Source organism: Lynx rufus, unplaced genomic scaffold (assembly GCF_022079265.1).
Source record: "Lynx rufus isolate CCGP_SWC_20201006 ecotype Redwood Valley unplaced genomic scaffold, mLynRuf1.p SCAF_2, whole genome shotgun sequence".
NCBI lineage: Eukaryota > Metazoa > Chordata > Mammalia > Carnivora > Felidae > Lynx > Lynx rufus.
In genome coordinates, this window is record NW_025814834.1 from 9,001,122 (window position 1) to 9,025,140 (window position 24,019).

At 37.1% G+C, this 24,019-nt stretch overlaps 1 protein-coding gene across 3 annotated transcripts in view; it reads right to left on the minus strand.

Moving 5' to 3' along the window:
* The window catches only part of LOC124516133 (nuclear body protein SP140-like protein), a 100,493-nt gene that overhangs the window by 22,842 nt on the left and 53,632 nt on the right, over positions 1–24,019 (minus strand). For 2 of the 3 annotated variants that reach the window (XR_006962986.1, XM_047085313.1), the window contains exons 9-16: positions 23,595–23,675; positions 21,981–22,064; positions 20,048–20,140; positions 18,847–18,900; positions 18,123–18,206; positions 14,464–14,523; positions 13,485–13,538; positions 3,913–3,963 (exon numbers count right to left, since the gene is read on the minus strand). Coding sequence is in view for 2 of the 3 variants with exons in the window: in XM_047085313.1 (XP_046941269.1) it covers positions 3,913–3,963; positions 13,485–13,538; positions 14,464–14,523; positions 18,123–18,206; positions 18,847–18,900; positions 20,048–20,140; positions 21,981–22,064; positions 23,595–23,675 (561 nt within the window). In the remaining variant the exon portion in view is untranslated. The remainder of the gene's footprint in view (positions 1–3,912; positions 3,964–13,484; positions 13,539–14,463; positions 14,524–18,122; positions 18,207–18,846; positions 18,901–20,047; positions 20,141–21,980; positions 22,065–23,594; positions 23,676–24,019) is intronic. The other variant, XM_047085314.1, reaches the window with a different exon arrangement.

Sequence of the window (24,019 nt, forward strand, 5' to 3'; positions counted from 1 at the left end):
GTCCAGAGTAATCAAAACAGAGGTTCAATGCAGTCTCTATCAAAATACCAACATTTTTCACAGAACTACAACAAATAATACTAGAATTTGTATGGAACCACAAGAGACCCCAAATAGCCAAACCAATCCTGAGAAAGAAGAATAAAGCTGGAGGCATAACACACCCCGATTTCAAAATATATTACAAAGCGGTAGTAATCAAAGTAGTACGGTAATGGCATAGAAACCGATGCACAGTCAATGGAACAGAATAGAGAGCCACACTAGTATGGCCAATTAATTTATGGCAAAGGAGGAAAGAATATGCAATGGGAAAAAGACAGTCTCTTCAACAAATGGTCCTAGGAAAACTGAACAGCCACATGCAAAGGAATGAAACTGGACCACTTTCTTACACTATATACAAAAACAAAATGAATTGAAGACTTAAATTGAGACTTGAAAACACAAAATTCCTAGAAGAAAACACAGGTGGTAATGTCTTTGACCTCAGCCTCAGTAACATTCTTCTAGATCTTGCTCCTCAAGCAAGGGAAATAAAAGCCAAAATGAACTATTGGGACTATACCAAAATAAAACTTTTGCATAGTGAAGGAAACCATCAACAAAATTAAAAGGCAACCTACTGAATGAGAGAAGATATTCACAAATGATATAACCAGTAGGGGGTAAAATATATAAAGAAGTTACACAATTCATAAAAAATGGTTAAAAATGGGTAGAGGATATGAATAGACATTTTTTTCCAAAAAAACCCCCATACAGATGACCAACAGACACATGAAAGATGCTCGACATCACTAATTATCAGGGAAATGAAAATCCAAACCACAAGGAGATACCACATTATACCTGTCAGAATGGTTAGAATCAAAAAGACAGGAAACAAAAAGTGTTGGTGAGGATGTGGAGACAAAAGAATTCTTGTGCACTGTTGGTGGGAATGTAAATTTGTGCAGCCACTGTGGAAAATAATATGGAGGTTCCTCAAAAAATTAAAAATAGACATAACATATAATCCAGTAATCCCACTACTGGGTATTTACCCAAAGGAAAAAAAAAATTCTAATTCAAAATGAAGTATGCATTCCTATGCTTGTTGCAGCATTATTTACAATAGCCAAACTATGGAAGCAATTGAAGTTTTCATTTACAGATGAGTAGATAAAGAAGATGGTGTGTGTGTGTGTGTGTGTGTGTGTGTGTGTGTGTGTGTGTTGGAATATTACTCAGCCATAAAAAAGGATAAGATCTTGCCATTGGTGACAACATGGATGGACTTAGAAGGTATAATACTAAATGAAATAAGTCAAATAGAGAAAGAAAAACACCATATAATTTCACTTGCATGTGAAATATAAAGAATAAAACAAATGAATAAACAATAAAAAAGCAGAAACAGATCTATAAATATAGAGAACAAACTGATGCCAAAGGGGAAGAGGTGGGGGATGAGGAAAATGTATGAAGGAGAGTGGGAGACACAGGCTTCCATTATGGAAGGGCTAAGTCACAGGCATAAAAATTATAGCCTAGGGAATATAATCAATCTAGGTAGGGTGACTGTGTGGGGAACCAGCTGCACACCCACTGACAGTAGGACCATAAGACATGATTCTCATGGCCCTCTCTGGGGAAAGGAGGAGCTCAATTAGCTTTTCTTGAAAGATATTCTGTCCAGAAAGATGAGATCAACTCAGCAAGGGTGTGGACCTCCTCTAAGGGGGAAGTGGTAAGCAATCAGCTCCCGTTTTAGAGGAACTTTCATGGACAGATTCTCTTAAAGAGGAGTTCTTTAAAGAGCCCACAAACGTGGCTCATGCAGCCCCCATATCTGGAAGACATGAAGAATTGATCATAAGAAGGCTATTCCTGCTTCTTCCTTCTCCCCCTCTTCCACAACTTGAATTAGCTGAAAACATAGATACTGAGTAGCGTTAGATAAGAGTATGCATAAAAGAAGCAGCTGGTCTCACCCAACTTCTTCACTACATGTTTTCCAGTTGTAATATTATATCAGTTCAGGCTTTTTAACATTGTATGAGAATATCACCGCTGCCCAAAAGGGTGAGCACAACTCCAAATCTTACCTAAGACTTCGTCTTGGGACAAGAAGAGAACTATTTCAGAGAACAATTTTGAAAAGAAGTAGAAGGAACAAAGGTGATTTGTGCTTAAACTGCCAACTCCAACATTTTAACAAAGCAGGCAAGACAGAGAGGTTTCACAAAAACTCAGAAGAACAAAATCTGGGACCTGGGTAAGTGTAACCTAAGAAATAACTAAGGCAAGTATGGAGGTAAAATGATAGAGATAGTAGAAATATATGTATATATTTATTCATATGTTTATATTTTATTTATATTATTTACATAAATATAGGCATGTATTACATACATATGAAATGGGAGGAGTTCAGTTATGTTATATATATAACGATGAGATGACAGAAATAATCAGAAGAAATGGAAAGGAAACAAAATATATCCAAATATGTTTTGACTCCACAAGAAATACCCTGCCACCTCTATGTGCCATATCAACGTAGTAGCAGTATTTCATAGGATCTGATGTTAAAGAATGAAGAAAAAGAAATGTACTCTATAAGAGGAACATAAGTAGAACAGGATTGGGAAAGAGAAAAGAAAGGACAGATACCATATGTTTTCACTCTTATGTGGGTCCTGAGAAACTTAACAGAAGACCATGGGGGAGGGGAAGGGGGGAAAAAGTTAGAGAGGGAGGGAGGCAAACCATAAGAGACTCTTAAAAACTGAGAATAAACTGGGGGTTGATGGGGGGTGGGAGGGTGGGGAGGGTGGGTGATGGGCACCTGTTGGGATAAACTCGGTGTTATATGGAAACCAATTTGACAATACAGTTCATATTAAAAAAAAGAAAGAAAAGAAAGGAGAATAAGATGAGGAAAGAGAGGAGGAACACAATGGAAATAAACAATTGCAAAGCTGGATGCAGAGAATGAAGTGTCACTCATTTTTTTTCATCCTCTGCTGCATGAACACAGTATGGCGTATGCTCTGATTGAGCTTGGTTTAAGTAACGGTTTCCCAGGCTTAGATCTGATGTGATACCAGGACTCTAGCTCCTGCTTAACTGATTCAAGTTCCCTCTGTCTGTTTCCCCTCATTCTGTTGAGGGGTGTGTTCATTAGTTACAGCAAACATTTCCAACATTTTCTCTTGGTGCCTCATTTCCCATTCAGGGCTAGTTTGTCTCTGACCATGTAGCTCTGTGCTATATTCAGGTTCTAGCTCCTATTCTTGCCAAAGAGTCTCAGGTGCCAAGAAGGCCAGGTTTGAATCAATAATCTGAGTTTTCCTCCATATATGAGGAAGTCAGTGACTTTGGATGAAAACGTGAAGGGCATGTAGCAGATTGCTACTTGTCCCCCATGATCATTCTCTCCTTCTTTCATAGAAATAGAGTTACAGCTGAACCCATGGCTGCCTGACTAGAGATTATATTTCTTGGCCTCACTGGCAGCTAGTGCTGGCCATGTGAGTAAGTTTTGGGCAATAGGATGTGAGGAGAAGACTCTGGATCTTTCCATTAAAAGAAATAGATAGGTGATTTCTCTGCCCATTTTTCCCATTCCCACTGGTTGGGAGACAAAGGTCTGGTTAGACCTGATTTCTTGGACCCAGAGAGGGAAACTATGTGTTGAGGAAGGCAGGTTCTTCCTCCCATTTCTGGACTGTTTGATGAAAGAGAAATAAATTATGTGGCTTAGACCACTGTATTTTGGGCTCTCTTTGTTACAACAGCTTAGTCTGTACTCTAAAAAATTCATTATTTATGAAGCCCTTTGGAGATTTCAGAGGTGCAGCAAAGAAAGGTCTGGAAGGAATATCAGAGTTGCAGTAGCGCACACGTGTGAATTCACAGATTTACCTGTGCCTTTTTTGAGACTGCTTTTTTTACGTTTATATCTTCTCTTTTTTCCTTCAAACAGAAAAGAAAATAATCCTTTAGAATTATAAACAGAAATTTACAAGATTTACATGCCAGTTACCTTCAAGTATTTTATTTTTAAGTTTTCACTCCACTTTTGTAGTGCTAAATCTCCAGCTACTAACATACTATCTTGGTTGTCATTACACTGAAAACAAAAATAGCAGCAAACACAACCTACATTTATACAGTACTGGTCATTTACTGTATACTTTTACCTATTCACATGAGAGTTTCTCATTCACAATAAAGATAATCCAAAGGCAGCTGAAATTGGATAGGGGCTGACAGAGAAGAGGGGGAGTGTCAGAAGGATCAAGGAAAAGTAGGTATCAGAAATCACAAGTATATATGTCCTGGGTTTTGGGGTTTGCCTTGAAAAGCTAAAGATATAATCCATGTTTATAACAACAAGAACTTAAGAAATAAGTAGAAAAAAATCAGAGAAATGAAGACAAATTTAGAAGGGGATAAACGAGATTAGATGTTTCAGAAATTAAAACGAAGAACATAGATTTGTAAAAAAAAAAAAAAAGAAACAAAAGGAAACAGGAAGTATAAGAACAATTAAGAAATATTAGAAAAAAATAACCAATGGAAGATAGTGAACAAGTCAGCAGACTTCCTAAGAAGAAATTCAAAATAATAGAAGTACTTCAAGATAAATTCAAGAGCAAAGTTTTTGAAATTATAACAAAAAATAGAATATACATATCATAAGTACATGTATTTTCACCCTGTAGCAAAGAAAACTGACTCCAAACCATCAACCCTGAGATATAGTCCAGCAAATTTACTGGACTTTAAAGATAAAGAAAGAATGGAATGGACATTGTAGACAAAAATGTCAAGTCATTTTCAAGGGTGGGGATCTTATTGGCTATAGAATTTTCTCCAGTAACACCTAATGCCACAGGAAAAATGGAGAAAAATCTACAAGATGCTTCTAGAAATAGTGAGTAAATTATTTTTCACATGTGAAAAACAAAACCAAATACTTCTAAACAGGGAAATTCTGAGAAGGTTGTTCCTAGGAGTAATTATTGAGAAAACTACTAGGGGATTCACTTCAGCAAATCAAGATGAGACAGGAAGAATTTTGGCAAAAGAATTACAATAAAAGTGGTGAGTGAGGTGACAGACCAGAATGTTAAACATACGTGCCCTGACAATGTAGAAATGGTATAACAGCAAAAAAACGTGTGAGGAACGGGGAAATACGGGTGGTAGAGTAGGATCATTGACTGGTGGGGTCACAGCACGTTATTTGGGCAAATCAAGGAGTAATATAAAAAACATTTAAGAGCAGAAAGATAGGGGTGCCTGGGTGGCTCAGTTGGCTAAGTGTCTGACTTTGGCTCAGGTTGTGATCTCACGGTTCATGAGTAGGAGCCCCGCGTCGGGCTCTGTGCTAACATCTCAGAGCCTGGAGCCTGCTTCGGGTTCTGTGTCTCCCTCTCTCTCTCTGCCCCTCCCCCCACTCATGCTCTGTCTCTCTCTCCTTCAAAAATGAATAAACATTAAAAAAATGAAAAGGGCTGAAAGATAAACATAAGGGTAACATCATGATGGATCTAGAGAATATAATGCTAAGCAAAATAAATCAATCAGAGAAGGACAAATAAATACCTTATGATTTCACTCTTTTGTGGAATTTAAGAAACAAAGCAAATGAACAATAACAAAAAAGAGACAAACCAAAAAACAGACTCTTAACTACAGAGAACAAACTGGTGGTTACCAGAGAGGAGGTGGGGTGGGTGGGTGAAACAGGTGAAGGGGATTTAGGGTAAACTTATCATGATGAGCACTAAGTAATGTATAGAATTATTGAATCACACCTGAAACTAACATAACACTGTATGTTAACTAGACTAGAATTAAAAAAAATACTATTTGACATCAAAGGAAAAAAAAAAGAAAAATAAAATCATGATCTAAACTTGGGTGGGAAAGGAAGAGTGGACAGAGAAATAGGGCACATGCTAAATTTATCAATTTGGGGGCACAGAAATTAATGGGTACTGTCTAATACAGTACAGAGGGTATATAAAAGGAAGGTATATGAAAGTAATGCTAAGAGTAATCACTAGAACAAAAATATAAACATTCCTAAGTATCACAAGTATATACTTACTCCTAACCAATGAAAATATGAGAAATGAGTACAGTTCAACCATTCTTTTCTTTTAAGGGAAAGACCCAGAAGTGGCTTGCACTTCTTTAGCTCAGGGGTCTTTCACCAGAACTTGGTCACAAGTCTGGGACTAACCACAGGGAAGGTTGAGAGGTTTAGTCTAGCTAGGCAGCCATGTGCCCAACAGTAACCACTGGAACAGAAATGCAAACCTTCCCAGCTATCAGAAGTATGCACATGTACATAAATGCATAGAAGAAAATGTCGACATTTTTAATATCCAAGACACTAGAATATATAATATAAATTAGCATAACAGGAACCAGACCACACATTTTGGTCCTATCAATAAAAGTAAATGGATTTAAATCACTTGCTTAAACAAAGACTTTGAGATTGAATTCCAAACTAAACTCCAGCTTTTAATCATATATAGGAGACCCTTGGAAAAACGTATTTTTAAGATGTTGAAGACAAATGTATAGGCAAAAGTATATTGAGCTTACATCAACAAAAGAAACCAGGGAGTCATCATCTTAATATCATAGGAAGTATAATTCAGGCCAAAAAGTTTTAAGAAAGTAGACATTACGGAAATACAACGAGAAACAGGTAGAAACACACGACTAGTAACAACTTTATTTTTACCTCCCTCAGTCAATGAGAGGTCAAGTGCACAAAACAAGAAGGCCCAAATAATACAGTTAACAGGGTTGATATGGTTAATTCATATTCAACTCCATATCCAAAAAAGAGAGAATGTTCATTTCTTCCCAACTTTTCTTAAACAATTCTTGGGTCAAAGAGGACTTATAAATCCAAATTGCAGACTATCTAGCAAATAACAATAATGAAAATATTTGCTGTGAGAACCTATGCACTATCTAATTTTAAAAAGCACTAATTTTGGAAAGAATGAAAAAAATACATGCATACAGTCAGTCGTTTATTCACAGATTCCATATTTGTGAACTCACTCACTCGCTAAAATTTATTTTTAACCCCCAAATCAAGGCTCATGGCACTCTCATGGTCATTCATGGGTGGGGACAGAGCAGTGGGTCCTTTGAGTTGCTGATGGTGCATGTTCCCAGCTAAAGTGGAGCAAGGTGATGTTCTACCTTCTTGCTTCCACTCTCATTCTGTACACAAGGGTCCCGTTGCCACTTATGTAGTGTTTTTGCTGGTGATTTTGTTGTTTAAAATTGCCCCCAAGTGTAGTGCTGCTGTGCGATCTCTTGTCCCTAAGCAAAATAATTGTGATGCACCTTATGGAGAAAATCTGTGTGTTAGATAAACTTCATTCAGTCAGGAGTTCTAGTGCTATTGGCTATGACATATATTGGATATGAAATACATATATATATATATATATATATATATGTATGTAAAATAAGATATCTTTAAGTAGAAACACTCATAAGAACACAAAGGTATGTGTTGATTGGTATATTGTGACCAGAGGCTCACAGGAACCTAACCCTGTATTTCCTCTAGAAGCCATAGTTCAGTATTAGCTAATTCTGTGTTTAGGGTGACTTTATAGAACATATCTACTCTGAATAATGAAAATTCATTGTTTATGTATATATATATGGATATGTATATATGAGTATACAATGTATTTTCAGAATCCATCCACTTTTTTTCATTGCTTTTTATTTCAAACATATTTTTCAATCTCAGAATTTTTATTTGGTTCTTTTTTATAATTTCTATTTCTTTGTTGATATTTGCTATTTGCAGAGAAATCATTTTCTTACTTTTTACATGACTTTATTAAGCGTGTTTAAAATAGTTGACTTTAAAGTCTTTGTCTAGTAATTCCAGTATCTGGTTTACCACACATACAGTTTCTATTTTTCCTGAGCATGGGGCCATACTTAGTTGTGTTTTTTTTTCTCTAACGTTTATTTATTTTTGAGACAGAGAAAGACAGAGCATGAACGGGGGAGGGTCAGAGAGAGAGGGAGACACAGAATCTGAAACAAGCCCCAGGCTCTGAGCTGTTAGCACAGATCCTGACGCGGGGCTCAAACTCACGGACTGCAAAATCATGACCTGAGCTGAAGTCGGGCCCTTAACCGACTGAGCCACCCAGGCGCCCCTTAGTTGTTTTTTTAAATTTTTTTTTGCATGTCAAGTAATTTTTTCTTAAAAACCTAACATCTTAAATAACATGTAGTAACCCTGGAGATCAGATATCCTCCTTTCCTCAAAGTTTGTTGCTATTGCTGTTGGGTTTTGTTGCTTATTTTGTGCTTTGTTTCTGTCAAGTCTGTGTATTTTTCTGTCAAGTCCATGTATTTTGCCATGTGGTCCCTGAAGTTTCAGCTCAGTTAGTTTAATGGTCAGCTAATGACTGGAAAGAGATTTCCCTGAAAAGCTAGCACCGATAAGTCTTCCAGTATTTGTCAAGGGGCTGTAAAAGCCTGTGTCGATGCATGCCTTCAATGCACAGCTAGGCAGTTTACAATTCCACCTTAGCTGTCACTTCCTGCTTGAACAGAGCCTCCAGGTTAGAGCTGAGGGTTTTCTCAGGTCTTTCCTGAGCCTTTGCATAGCCCTGAGCATGTACATTTCCCTAGACATGTGTGTGGCCTTCCAGATGGCCAGGGATATTTGCGAGTTTTATATATACGTATCTATCTATCTATATTTATATATTATATATAATGTATTACATATTTATATGCACATAAGCTATACATATTATACTATAGTACTGTATATTTATATTTATGTATAATATACAAACTGTAACATTTATGTGTATAAAATATATACTTTTATAACTTTATATATATTTATTATTTATGTATGCATTGTCATATAAATATATAATAGCTTTATAGTTTATATTTATATATTTACACATTACATATATTATATAATTTATAGACATATTTTATATATTTAATTATATATGTGTCACATTCTACCTGTAGTTTACTTATAATTTATAATTTTTATATATTTTCACATATGACACATTCATATTTGTATATTATATATTCTATTTATCTATATAAATACATTTCCATATTATATATATTTGCACATAATATGTAATTATATATCTTTAAATAAAATATATAAAAATATACACTTACATACATGTTGGTGTGTTATATGTGTGCACGTTTTCAGAATCCACCTATTTTCGAACACCTCTACTGCTCCCAGCTTAGTCCAGCCCAACAGTCCCCTTGCCTAGATCATTACAACAGTCTCCTTACTGATCTCTCATGCTACCCACCTAAAGTCTATCCTCCATGTGGACTACAGAGCAATCCTCCAAAAACACAACTGAGATTCTACCATTCCCTAGCTCAAACCCCTCCAATGTCTTTTCCTCTTACTGAGACAAGAATCCAAAGTCATCGCTATGGCCCCTGAGGTCTATATGACCTTAAAAACCACTTTCCACTCACCCCTCTTTATCTCTCCAGCCAGTGGTCTCCTTGACATTCCTCAAAAGACCCTGCACATCTCAGCCTCAGCACCGTGGTTTATTCCTTCACCCCGCTCAATATCTACTTATGTTTCAGTTTGTCAGTGAGGCTCTAACTGGCCACCCCATAGAAGATGCATGTTTCTGCTTGTGCCAGGCTGTTGCTCAATAAGCACCTTAGCTGCCACCGTTTTCACTACAAACATTTGGCTGCATAACTAATTGGCTGTAAGGCAATTTTGCTCTAAAAGATAAATCATGAAAAATAAAAGAGGGATGTAATGGAACATGAAAAATGAATAACAAAATTAAAAACACTTTATTGGCAAATAAAAAAATATCCGAATACATTTAAAATGTGTAGTGCAGATTCATGGCAACACTGAACACACAAGTAACTGATTTTATTTTGTGGATTATACCTAAGCCCTTTCTTCAAAGTCTTTTGTTTATAATATTATAATAAGTATATATATATATATATATATATATATATATATATATATATATTTCTTTGCTTGTTGATTTGTCTCCATATTCAACATTACACTTTTTCTTTCTTCACTAAAATTTCTTTCATCATCAAGAGAGGTGTCAGTTTCCAAATACTAGGATGTTTATCTGTAACTGAGCTTTGTAATGTGTTGTGAAAGTTTTCTACACTGTTCTTGGCATATTGTTACATGTCTATTGAGGGATATTCCAAACTTCTGTGGGAAATGTGGCCTTAAAACTATACTACTGAATAGACCGTTATGAGGGCTACGACTTATATAATACAAAAATGTGAGTACTGTGTCAGTGAAGAAACAAAACCAAACTGCCATCCAGTTCTTTAAAAAATGTTTAAGGCAAAATTGCCTTATAGCTAATTAGTTATGCAGTAAAAATGTTTGCAGCAAAGATGTCTACAGCAAAGATGCTTACAGTGAAAATATGAGACACAGTTTCTGTCACTCTATACCTTCAATTAGTCTTTATTTTCTCTTCACTTCAGCTGAGGGGAAAAACATTTTATGTAGTGTCAACATCAAGTGCAAAGGTCCTGAGGCAGAAAATTATTTGGTTTGTTCAAGCATGCCAGAGTGGTGTGTGAAGAAAAGGATAATAATAGACGAGATTTAAAGAGATAATCAGGGGCATCTAAAATATTATATATTTATTTACTTGTGTATAGTCTATACCCCCCGTCCACTAGAATGTAAGTTCAGTGAGATTTTGCTCACTTCTTTGTTCCTATTGAGCAGCTTTGGCAATAGATACTTGTTGAATAAATAAATGAAGGATGTAAAAAGAAAACAGAATACATAAGTAGTGAGAAGGATCGTGTTCGTGAGTTGAAAGACTCAATGTGTTAGAAATGTCAATTCTTTCCAAATTCATCCTAAGCAATTTCAATAAAAATTCAATAGGATTTTCAAAGGAACTTGACAAGATGCTACCAAAATTTACATGGAAGAGAAAATGTCCAAAATAGCTAAGATAATTTTGAAAAAGAAACAAGTTGAGAGGAACTTGCTTTACCAGATATCAAGATATTATTAAGTGATAGTACTAGAGTGATGCAGAATTAGATAGAGCAGTGGATCAGACTAGAAAGCCCCCAAACAAAACCATATACACACATGGCATCTCAATGCAAGCCATATGTGACACTACATATGGAGAAGCTGGGACAACTGGTTATCCACGTTGGAAAAAAACTAACCCCCCTACCTTATATCACACTAAGAAAATTAACTCCAAAAGGATTAAAGAACTAAATGAGAAAAGAAATAAGAGTGTCTTAACCTGGTATTCCCCAAAACAAATTTTGAGTTAAGTGTTTGTGTTCAGGAAGTTTATTTGTGAAACTGTGTCAAGGATTGGGAGTCAGAATGGGAAAGAGGCAAAGAGTAGGAGAGACAGCCAATGGGGATGGTTGCCACTGTGGTCAACTGGGTCCTGGTGCTGCTCATCTTAGAAATGGAAGAGAAAGTATTTATTCCTGGATCCCGTCCTTCGTGCCTCAAGATATTCCTCCATTTTTGGTTCAAGCTGCTGAGTATATGTATTGCCATTTGCCGAGATAAGGGTGACTGGTAGTGAGTTACAGGTTTGGGAGTGAAATAAAGAAAATTGCTTGGGGTTACCTGGGTGACTCAGTAGGTTAAGCGACTGACTCTTGGTTTAGGCTTAGGTCATGATCTCACTGTTGTGAGATCGAGCCTGCATTGGGCTCCACACTGAGCGTGAAGCTTAAGATTTCTCTCTCTCTCTCAAAAAATTTTAAATTTTAATACAGTGTAGTTAACATACAGGGTTATACCAGTTTCAGGTATACAATATAGTGATTCAACAATTTCATATTGGCCATCATATTTAAAAAAATTTTTTTTTCAACATTTTAATTTATTTTTGGGACAGAGAGAGACAGAGCATGAACAGGGGAGGGGCAGAGAGAGAGGGAGACACAGAATCGGAAACAGGCTCCAGGCTCCGAGCCATCAGCCCAGAGCCTGACGCGGGGCTCGAACTCACGGACCGCGAGATCGTGACCTGGCTGAAGTCGGACGCTTAACCGACTGCGCCACCCAGGCGCCCCTTGGCCATCATATTTTAACTGACATCTGGATCCCCAAACTGTATAAGTGTTTATGAGATTTTTATATTCAATCAGAAAAAAATCCTTTGCATTCTGATTTCCTCACATGCAAGTAATAAAATGACCACAGATTTCCTATTTAAATAAAGATTTGAGAGCCTTGTCTCATTTAAATTCAGTCCAGATTATGTAATGGGGAAAAAAGATATTCTTAGTAACAAGCAAATTTGTACACCATATAAGACTTTTTAAAAAGTGTAAGAAAATTCTTATTGGAAGAACATCAAATAAGATGTGAGTAAGTGGGTAAAAGTTTCTGTTCTCCTTAAATTAATATGCATTTTCAATGCATTTCTTTTTTTCAAGTTTTTATTTAAGTTCTAGTTAGTTAACATATATAGTGAAATTGGTTTCAAGTATAAAATTTAGTGATTCATCACTTACATATAACACTCAGCGCATTTCTGATCAGAGATTCCAGTAAACTTGGGAAGGAGGTGGGGGATCTTCTCAAGCTGATTCTAAAAATCACCCCCAGTGGGTCATCAGGATGGTGCTACCTGTGAGCTCTTTTTTTCTTTTCTGTAGCCCCTCTGATTACAAAAGAAAATCTAGTATATAGAGAGGTAAAGGCACTATGTGATTAAAGTGGTGGTTCAGTTACAGTGTAATAATGTAGGGAATATTTTTTAAATTCCCACCTCACGTAAAAGCAAAGGGGCAAAACCCATGGGATTATAGGTGTAAACATTACAAAGGGGCAACATATTAGCAACATATATGATGAAGATTTAATGCATATATCAGATAGGCTTTTCTATATTCATTTGGCAACGCAAGGAAAGACAACCAAACACCACAACAGGAAATATCGACACAGTACTCTATGACAAAAGAGTTCGATGAAGAAGAAAAAAGAAATGACCAGTAACAAATGAAGAATGCTCAAGCACCTTAAAAATGAAGATAGTGCATGTTAAAGCAACAGTTCAATTAAGATGTTAAATGCTATTATTGTTTAGCTTTGATGTATGAATTTTAAAAGGCAAGATGGTATAGAATTACCATATTAAGAGAAATAACAATATATTCCAAACTGAGATAATACATGCATAGAAAAATTCTGGGAAGGCATACACAAATGTTTATAAGAAACATTTTAAAATCAGAATAAAAGGCAATGTGAAGATATGGCCATTTGGAAAAAATAGTTACTTTAAAAGGCATTCACTTTTTGTCTTATGAAAGGTATAGAAAATAATGATAAGCTTTAGCATTAAAAAAAAAACAGTTCATTTGTAACATAAAAAATAAAGTAAATTCTTATTCACTCTTACTTATTTTCTCATTGTGTTTTCCCGAAGTAGAACTGTTTCCAATATCCATGGTATCTAGAAAGTAATAGGTGGTGGTCAGATGACTATAATTTATAAATAAAAATTACAAATCTTATGACAATTCCTACTGTGGAAGGCTTGAGTTTATAATGATCTGAGTACCATTTCTATCTTCCTTCTAAAGGAAACAGACAAGTACTGGATTGATATCTAAGGTCTTCTTTATTTCTCGGAGACTTTGAAAAAACTCTTAATCACTTAAATACATCAGTTTCCTCTTTCATGAAACCAGGGATAGCAATTGTTATCCTGTTAAGGCTTTAAATTTTTTATGACAATAAAATAAGATCTTATTTACAAAAGTTACTGAGAAATCACCTGGTTAGTCAATAACATGTGGGAGGGCATCCTTCAAAAACATATGTTGAGTTTAAGAATAGTTATCTGGGGCCTTGGTTTCCTGACAGGTAAGAGGGCCATTTGTCTTCCGAGGCTTTTCCAAGGTCGTGACAAAGTGACACTATTATCTACCAGCTGAAGAACACTTGGATTTCTTCATTCCATGGACAAGGGTGGATGTCACTATATAAATCCAATAGTTTAGTATTGATATATTAATAGAGTAAATGAGATACTGCCATTTTTACCAGTGTATTTCTAGTACATTATACATGTAAATCGACCAGCTCACCCTGTTAAACATGACTGTATAAAGATTTCTTGCCTCCTTGTCATTCCCAAAAGGCTCAGGTCAAGCAAATGCAAAGAATGGGATTTGGGCTTGGATGAATCCCTTCTTTATCAAAGGGTGCTCAGAGTCAAGTCCAGCAGGAAATGAAAGCTCTGATTTCAGACTCCTGACATCCTGTAGCCCGGGGCCATGTGGGGGTATATCCACCCCAAGACCCTTGGGCAGCCTTACCCATCATGTCAGATGCTTGGATACTCTTACCCCTTGTTCCTTGGCCTCTTGACATACCTTTTGAAAAACACATGACACAGGAACACTTCTTATTTCCAAGTCCTTGAGGCTCTGCTCCTAAATTGTGATTTGTAAAGAGTTTTCATTTGTATCTCCTCTCTTCGAATGATCCTCTGTTCCCCCACTCCTCCACCAAAGGGTCTCTCTACCTCTGAGATCTCTTTCTTTGTTTTTCCCCCATTGTCTTTGGCCTTTCTCTCCAACCTATTTTTTCACTTGAATCATTTTCTCTTTGCCCCAAATCTGTATTTTTGTTCTTCCATTTTTCTTTATGTGCTTTTCCTATCCATTCATTTATGACATTTATTACCTACTTTTGTATTTACTTTATGTGATATTCTTAAAATAGTTTTTGTAAATATTCTGTATAACACTATAATAAAGTAAATTTTGCCAGAGAAATTTCCAAATGTTGGAATATAGGAAGTGAAAATTTTTTTTTCACTCATTCAATAAGCTTTCAAAGCCTCTTTCAGGTGCCAGGTGCTGAGATGGGTGCTGATAATAATTCAGGCACAAGACTACTGAAGCATAGTGGCTGCCAATCTTATGAGCAACCAGGGAATTGACACAGAAATAAATGAGGAAACATATTGAAATATGAAGAAGCATGTGCAAAGATCTAGATCCATTAAATGCAAGTAACCACAAGAAGTTTAGTATGTCTGAATACGAAGTGAAAGAATAAAGGGCAATGATGAGGATGGAGAAATAAACAGGAGCCCTGAGTTAAGTGACTTTAGAGGCCACATGAAGGAGAACTAAATACTCAAGGAAATGAAAGGAAATTAGATGCAGTTTTGAAAGATCAATTTAGCTAAATCACTTAGCATACATTTGGTGGGAACAAGATTAGAACAGGACCCTGTAGACCTAGTTCAAGTGAGAAGTGATATAGATGTGTATTAGAGTGTTAGCACTGAGAATGGAGGTGAAGGGACAGGTCGGAGACATTTAAAAGGAAGAATTGATACAGGTAGGTTATAGATGTGGTGTATCAATTGAGGAGACAACGGTATCAGGGATGACTTTGAGAATTTCACTGTGAAAGAATGCGACAATTAACAGTGTGTTTTAGAGACAGAGAACATTGAAGGAGCAGATATTTGTTTTAAGGAAGAAGATGATGCGCTCAGTTTTGGAAATGTTGTTTGAAGGTTTTGAAAGACACCTAAAATGGAGAAGGCTAGGACCTTCAGGACCTTGGACAGAGGCCAGCCTTCCATTTGGATGAGTGCGTTTAGATGTTTTGAAGACAGGGCTGGGCTGGATATGTATGCTTAGGAACTGTTAAGTTGTGGGTGGTGATTGAAACCATAGGAGTGGATGAAATTCCTGGGCGAGGCAACTTGTAATCTGTGTGAGTTATAGGGGACACGGATACCTGGACACACATTGCCCTGAAAACTCACTTCTACTGTGAGCCACCCTTTGTGCCAACATTGCTTTTGTCTTGTGGCCATTTCAGATCCCACAATTTCTCCACCTCACTTCTTTTCCTTTTACATTCTGCCATCTTTCTCTCATCTTTTAACTCTTTCTCTACATGGTTCTCTGTGTGCCTTTCTCCTCTCCATTTATTCCCCTAGGTATGTACCTCATTCCATCTATTTTTCTATGCTTCTATCCCTGGATCTAGTTTTATTATTGAAGTAATCCTCTTCCTACTGTCACTTCCTTTTCTATTTTCTCTTTGCTTCTAGTCTGTTTCTTTTAATCTTATCTTGATCTTTTGGCTGTTTTTATAACTATAATCTTTGTCTTTATATTTTCTTTATCTATATTCAGCTTCATGTCACAGATTGCTACTTTCATCAAAGTCAAATGCCTACTCTTTTGACATTGACCACACTGTGGACCATTATTACTTTTGCCAGTTTCCTATGGGCTCTCTACATTGCAAGACTCAGTCAGTCATGGACTTTATTACCATGTTTCTTCATGCAACTTCTGAGAGGTATCTGGAAAATCATCACTCTTCTCCCTCCAAAACTCCCCAATCTGGTGATATTTGGATTCCATGTCCACTTGAAAAAACTTGAAGCTTACTCGGTCAGATGTCTTTCCATTTGGAGACCCCAGACTATCTTTTCCATGCTTCCTCCTTACATTATCCACTCAGTGTCACCTCCCTGCATTCAGGAACACAGCTCATCTTTCTCTTTTGGCTCCCTCAAACCTGTTGAAAGCAGTCCAAATCTGTGCACACATCTCTGCCTATGTATAGGAGTCTGTGTGCGTGAGTGTGTGCATTTGTGTGTGTATGCACATGCTATGTTTTGAGGGGAGAGGTAAGGTAAAGAAAGGAGAGCTTTTTCTCTGCGCAGACAGGAAAACAAAGATAATTCATAATATCAAAACTGGCTTCTCCATCAGATGCTTATAGGTTGGCATCTCTTCTGACTCTCTTCCTCTACTCATGTGAAGAGCTTAGAATTCATAGGACACTGAAGAGAAAGACACACTATAGGCAGTGACTTCGATGTGGTCACACTCATCTATATTCACTGCTCAGATGAGTTGAGAAAACACCCACTCCAATGACTACACCTTATATCCAACAAAGATTTGCACTGTCACCTTTTCTATCTGGCCGCACCTCATTCTCCTCCTTATTTCTCAATTTTTGGACCATTTTCCTGCCTCATGCATTTCTATCTCCATCACTTGATCCTTTGAGCTTCTCTCCCTGATTTCTCTTGTCCTCTGTGTGGTTTTCTGTCTTTTCGTCAGTGATGTTCTTCATCTCTATTCCTTTTTATTTCTCTATTAATCATTTTTGGTTCTTCCCTTCTAGGTATTTTGTACACCTTATAGCTGGCTCCACTCCTACCATCTTTTTTTCTTCATGATTTTCATTTTTACCTATTATCTATCTATCTATCTATCTATCTATCATCCAAATAGCTGTTAAATAAATTTTCTTGTATCAGGCACTGATACATTCTGCTGATACTATATATCAGTTCCCTTATATCTTCTTTTTGGACTTTGATCATGGGATACAGCTCTTATATTCCTGCCCGTTACATACAGCAGTCACACTTCTTGACCCTTATACATTTGTATGTGTATTTCCTCATCCCAAAATGTGGATGACAAGAATTAGCTTGCCTAAGTCTTAAGGATATTGCTATGACTAAAGTAAAATCTTATTTGCCAAAGTACTTTAAAATAACACAATATAATCAAATTACAATGTAATGGACATCTGTTAAAAACTATACTAAAGTTTGAAAGTTGTTTATCTGAAGCTTTATTTCTGTCTATAATTACATAGCAGGACCAGTTGTCTTTTGAGGCTTTTACAATTACAAATGACATTAGGGCCAATTAATGTATCGCTATAGAAGTCTAAGATCTTAGTGTTAGTAGGCATAACAGTAGGTATTAAAAAAGATACCACCAGTTTGCTATTAATTTCTTCTACAACAGCAATATATAATTACATACATTTATTCAATAGGACTCATCCTGTTAAACATGAATTTATAATAATTTCCTGTCTCCTTCTATTTTCTAAAATGCGGAAAAGGAGTTCCCAGGATTAACTGGATACAGGTCTTCAAGGTGCTCAGAATAAAATCATCAGGAAACAGTAGCTTTTAATTCCTGACATTCTGCAGGCCAAGGCTTGGCATCCTAATCTTCGTTACCTGACCCACTTCTTAGGTCTGAGCTAGAAGATTCCTGAGGTTCTTCCGTGTGGCTCAATTCTGAAAAGTCACCACTGCTGATCCCTGCAGAAAGAAATAAAATTCCTTAGCAGTCTCAGTCTGTGTCTTACAAACCAATCCGGCGCCAAATTTTTGAAAAGGAAAATTGGAAAGGGAAGCTCATGTAGGAGGACCAGGAGTATTCCTACTGCCAGGCTACCCTGTGGCTCCATCTGACCTGTCAGTCAAGGTTGCTCCAGGAACCATCCCCGGGGCTGGGCTAGAGGACAACTTTGCCATTTGTCACTATGTCCTACCCTCCCCACTTGTCTTTACATACTCTTCCAGTTCTGTTGTTTATCCAGGAAGTCTGTGGAAGCAGCATTTTCAAGATGTCAGAGCCTCCATCAGCTAGGCCCTTAATAATCATGTGGAGCAGAAAGCCCCTCCACCCTGGGAACTACTTTATCCTATTGAGGCGAATGAAGAAGATACTTCTATTTTACTTGTGCCACTGGACCTTTTGAGGACTACATATTGTATCAATTAGCCAATCCCACCTATTTCAAAATGTGTAATATGAATCAATTAAATTACCAACAAATGCATTTTTTTTTATTTTAAAGGATATAACAAAAATTTTGAGCAACGTTTTAGTAGTAAAGAAAGATATTTGTTACATCAAAAGTTTTTTTTTTACATCAAAAGTTTTAATTGAGCTTACGTCTTTTCCTATTGTTTATCCCCCAAATAGATTTGTTTCCAATGTCCGCAGGATCTAAAAAACAAAGGAAAACACAACTAGTCATCTACAACTAAAAGTTGTAAAACTTATGACTACTCACATTGTAGACAGGATTTGGATTCGAAAGATACTATGATGATCATTTCTGTTTCTTTCCATCTAAAGGAAAAAGATCACTACTAAATAGAGCCAAGAACCACAATTCTTTGGCCCTAATTGCAAAATCAAAGAAGTTTTGAAAATCCATATTTTTCCTACAGGTTTGCAGCTAAGTACCTTGGCAGTGAATCTGGACTTGAGCTGTCATGAGTCCATGTAAAATCTTTATTTCTCACACGTGGTGTTAATTCACACAATTTGTTGCAGGAACATTAATATAGTATATTTGAGAATGGGATTCTGCCCCAGACCCTCTTGGATTTTTTTTTTTTTTTGTAATGTATAGGATATAAACCACATTGTCTTTCTGAAAAGAGATTATTATTGTATGTCTGGCTTCAAATATTTGAATAAAAGACTGTGGATGTTTGGTAGGAGTCCAGGCTGCTCTGTCTCTTCTGGTAACTTTCCATATGTGATGTGTAAAACATCCTTAAGTGTTTATGGGCTAGAGTTTTCTCATCTGTGGAATGGGGAGAGAACAACAGTTATCTGGCCTATTTCTAAGTTGTTATAAACATAAAAGGATATGTTATCAGTGAAGATATTTTCAAATATCATTATATAGGCCAATGTCATATTAGGGTCATGTGTCATAAGTTATAAATTGAATTTGATGGTAATAATCAGAAGCTTTTCCTTCTGTTGATAAACAGAGTCTATGATCAGAGTCTTCTGAGTTTTGAGCAAGTTTATGACAAAATCAAGCAATGTCAGATACCCCACTTTCTCTACAGAATAGGAGTGGACAGGGGTAGAAACCACTACATAATTCAATACTTTGGGGTTAATAAATTGGAGAGCATGTCATACAGATTGTACTGCCATTCAACTAGAGTCATCTTGTTAAACCTGAATTTATAATGATTTCTCTATTTGCATTTTTCAAAATGGCCAAATGTGATAAATGCAGAGAATGGGATCATAGACTGTGAAGTGTGCCTGGAGTAAAATGCCCAGGAAACGAGAACTCTGAACTCAGATTCTTCATGTCTGGGAGTCCAGTGATGACGGTCCTTACCCTCCTCATCAGGATCACTTCTCAGTGCTGAGCTCAAGACTCCTGGGAGCTCTTCTTCTTCAGTAGACTCTGAAGAGTCATCAAATTTTTTCACTGCAGAAGGAGCAAATATCCCTTGAAAGTCTCAGTGTATGACAAAGGAACCCAGAAGGAAACACTTGAGAAGTTCTAAAAACCCAGGGCAAGAATATTCCCAAGGATATTTGGAGTCTGGTATTGAAGAAGGCAGATCTTCTCCTTGGCAGCTTCCCTGAATCCCACTTGAAACATGAGGGATGTTTCATCTAAACTTCTAAAACTTCTCAGAATGTTTACTTGAAAAAAAAATAATTCTACTGTGTTTGAGTCCTTGACTTCTTTGGGTTTATTTGTTATGACTGTTAGCCTAACTAACTAATACAAAAGTTAAAACAAAACCATTTTAAATTAAAGTAAATTTATATTTTACTTTGAAGGATATAGCAAAGAATTAGAATGAATCTCTTGTGGAAAACGCTATTTATTTGTAACCATGAAGAGTTCTTATTTGCCCTTATCTACTTTCCAAACTCTTTTTTTTTGGGGGGGGGTATAGGTGATTTTCTGATATCCGTGGGCTCCACAAGGTAAAAGGGAGGAAATAATTATTCATACTCAAGAGTCTACAGATTCTGTGACAACTCAATGGGCTTACAATCATATTTTTTTTTATTCCTGAGGGAGAGAGAGAGAGAGCGAGTGAGCTGGGGAGGGGCAGAGTGAGAGAAGGACACAGAATCAGAAGCAGGCTCCAGGCTCTGAGCTGTCAGCACAGATCCCGACGTGGGGCTTGAACCCACAAGCCATGAGATCATGACTTGAGCCGAAGTCAGATGTTTTACCAACTGAGCCACCCAGGTGCCCCAATCATAATAATGTTTTGATGATCATTTTCTTCACTTTTCTTCAACTGAATCCAGTTCTGGTGGCCTGGGTTCATAATGCTGAGTTCCTGCTTAAATTTCGTTTTCACTCTCCCTGTGAATTTGTAACTGACTTTTAAACATTACTAGCTCCAGTTTCCTGATCTATAAAGCTGGGATTACCTGGTTACCCTATCTCCCTGTTAAGGTTTTTATGAAAACAAAATGCAGCTTAGTTTACAAAAACCCTTTAAAAAATCACAGTGTAGGGGCGCCTGGGTGGCGCAGTCGGTTAAGCGTCCGACTTCAGCCAGGTCACGATCTCGCGGTCCGTGAGTTCGAGCCCCGCGTCGGGCTCTGGGCTGATGGCTCGGAGCCTGGAGCCTGTTTCCCATTCTGTGTCTCCCTCTCTCTCTGGCCCTCCCCTGTTCATGCTCTGTCTCTCTCTCTGTCCCAAAAATAAATAAACGTTGAAAAAAAAAATTAAAAAAAAATTTAAAAAAAAATAAATAAATAAATAAATAAAAATCACAGTGTAAGCCAATGGATTAAGTAATTTGGGTTTGAGAATAGCTGATCAGAGGCCATTTCCTCACCAATAATTAAATGTCAGCACAAATTATTCTTCAAACATTTTCTGCATTTGGGACTAATGACAATATTGTGAGCAAATAGAGGAACACCATGCTTACCATGTCGGCTAGAATCTAAAGCATATAGGTAGAGAATAAGTACATTATTTCAACCTTTAGCACTAATACATATAATAGTGTATAGTAAAAAAAGTTTGTCATTTTACCAATTCGTTTTTGCTACATTTTTTATATACCAATCAAATGGATCGGTACAGTTAAACAACAATCAATAATGCCTTCTTGTCCCCTTCTACGTCCCAATAGGCTCAGAGAAATTAAATGCAGAAAATAATCTCCTAGAAGTAATAGCATTAAGGCTTATGGGGCATGCTCAAAACAAGATTCATCAGGAAAACAGAGCTTTGGATTTAGACTCTGAGTATTTGTTACCCAGGGTTTCAATCCTAATATTCTTACCTACTGTAATATGGAGTGGTGAGCAGGCAGCTTCTTGGGACTCTTTTCTCTTCCTTGATTCTAATGAGTCAAGGTTATTGGTCACTGCACAAAAGAATAGGAATCTTTAGGGGTCCCAGTGTATGACTAAGAAACTGAAATATTAGCAGGAAATCTCCTCATAAGAAAACCTAGAAAAATCTTGAAAACCAATGCATGTCATGGCCTGCAACAGTGCTGCCTTGCTTGGTCTGTCCTTCTAAGCCACCTGCCTTGTATGATCGTCACCTCCCTCCCCTGTCCCCAGAGGCAAGGGGCAACTTTGCAGTGTTTGAACATTACCTTCCTACACTTCTTCCTCTTCTACTTCTTAGCCCCTCTACTGTCACTTCACACTTCCTATCTCTGCTGCTTCTCACACAGGGAACCCTTGGAAATCTTGTGTTGACAATAGCAAGCTTCCTCTACTCCTTGCCAACCTGGTGCCATGATGAAAGTTGGCAAGGCTGAGAAATAAGCTCTGTGTCCATATCATAGACATATTTTGGGGTTGCCTTTTAGAACAGTTTGCTAACCCTAAGACCGAAGCTAAAATGTGCACTCTTTAAAATTTGAAGCAAATTCACATTTTACTTTGACGGATATAGTGAGCAATGAGAACGAACATATCATTTAGTTATGGTTCGTTTGTAACATCAAGACCAGGTAACATTTTTATTTGTTCTTACATATTTTCCAAGTATGTTTCCCCCAAATAGGCATGTTTCTAATATCCTATGGGTGTAGAAAGTAGAAAGAGAAAACGAATCACCAATTTGTGCACTAAAGAGCTCCAAATCTTAGGACAGCTCCTGCTACCCATGGAATTGAGGAAACACATTTTGATAATTGTTTTTAGCTCTGTGTTACAAAACAAAAATGCAGAATCCAGGATGCTAGTCTTGTCAGTCCCATTAATTTGCCATGACACTTTGTAGAAGACCTTGATATGACTGCGTTTTCTCTAGAAAACAAGGGTAACAGTGTTTAGTCTCCTTACCCCTTAAGATTGTTGTGAATGAAAAAGTAAGGTATTATTTGCAAAAGTCCTTTGAAAAATCACCATATATGCCATGAATTGCTGAAGAACTCTCAAAAACGATACTTGGGTTTCAGAGTACTTAATCTGACTCTTTTTTCTGCTAACACTAGATAGCTGGCTGAGTTGTCTTTTGACACAATTTGTGATCAGAAGACAATATGACCTTCTAATAAAGGAATATTTAGCCTTCTGTTCCCTGTAGAAATCACTGTATAATTCCAACACTTTATAAGCATAGAAACTAGCTAATTTGAAAAACAAACTCATCATTTTGGAAACCTCTTTCTACTATATAATCCATACATGGATGCATGTATTGATAAATAGGACCTATCAGGCAATAGGCCTCATCTTCTATAAATATATATATATATTTCTTATATGATTTCTTATCTCCCTTCATTTCCCAAAAAGGTCAAGTGAAATAAATGCAGAGAATGGGATTCCAGGATAAACTGAATCTATCATACAGAATAGGCACAGGGTAAGATGCATCAAACTGTAGCTCTTAATTCAGATTCTCGCAGCCAAGGCCTGCTTTCCCACTGTCTTACCAGGTCCATCTTCCAGTGCTGACGTGGAGGCTTCTGGGGGCTCGTCTCCATCACTGGATTCTGCAGAGTCACTGCTGATCACTGCATAGAGGAGCAAAACCCTTTAGTTGCAGGTGGGGCCAACGAGCCCACAGAGCAGGCGACACTGTAAAAGAGCACTAGAAAGACCTGGAAGCTAAGTTAACGCGAGGCACCCTGGTCTGTGCGTGAATGTGTATGACCTGTGGGCTGCTCCAGGTCCTACATCACAGGTGACGGAATCCATGCACGGAGGGCAGCTTTGCTCATCCTGCCAACACTCTTCTTTCCCCACTGTCCTGCGACCTCCTACGCCTGTCCTTATGCTACCTCTTACTCCTGCTCTCATGCTACCTCTCTTTTTTTCTCAATTTATTTCTTGACTTTCCTCTTGGCTCTGACCATTT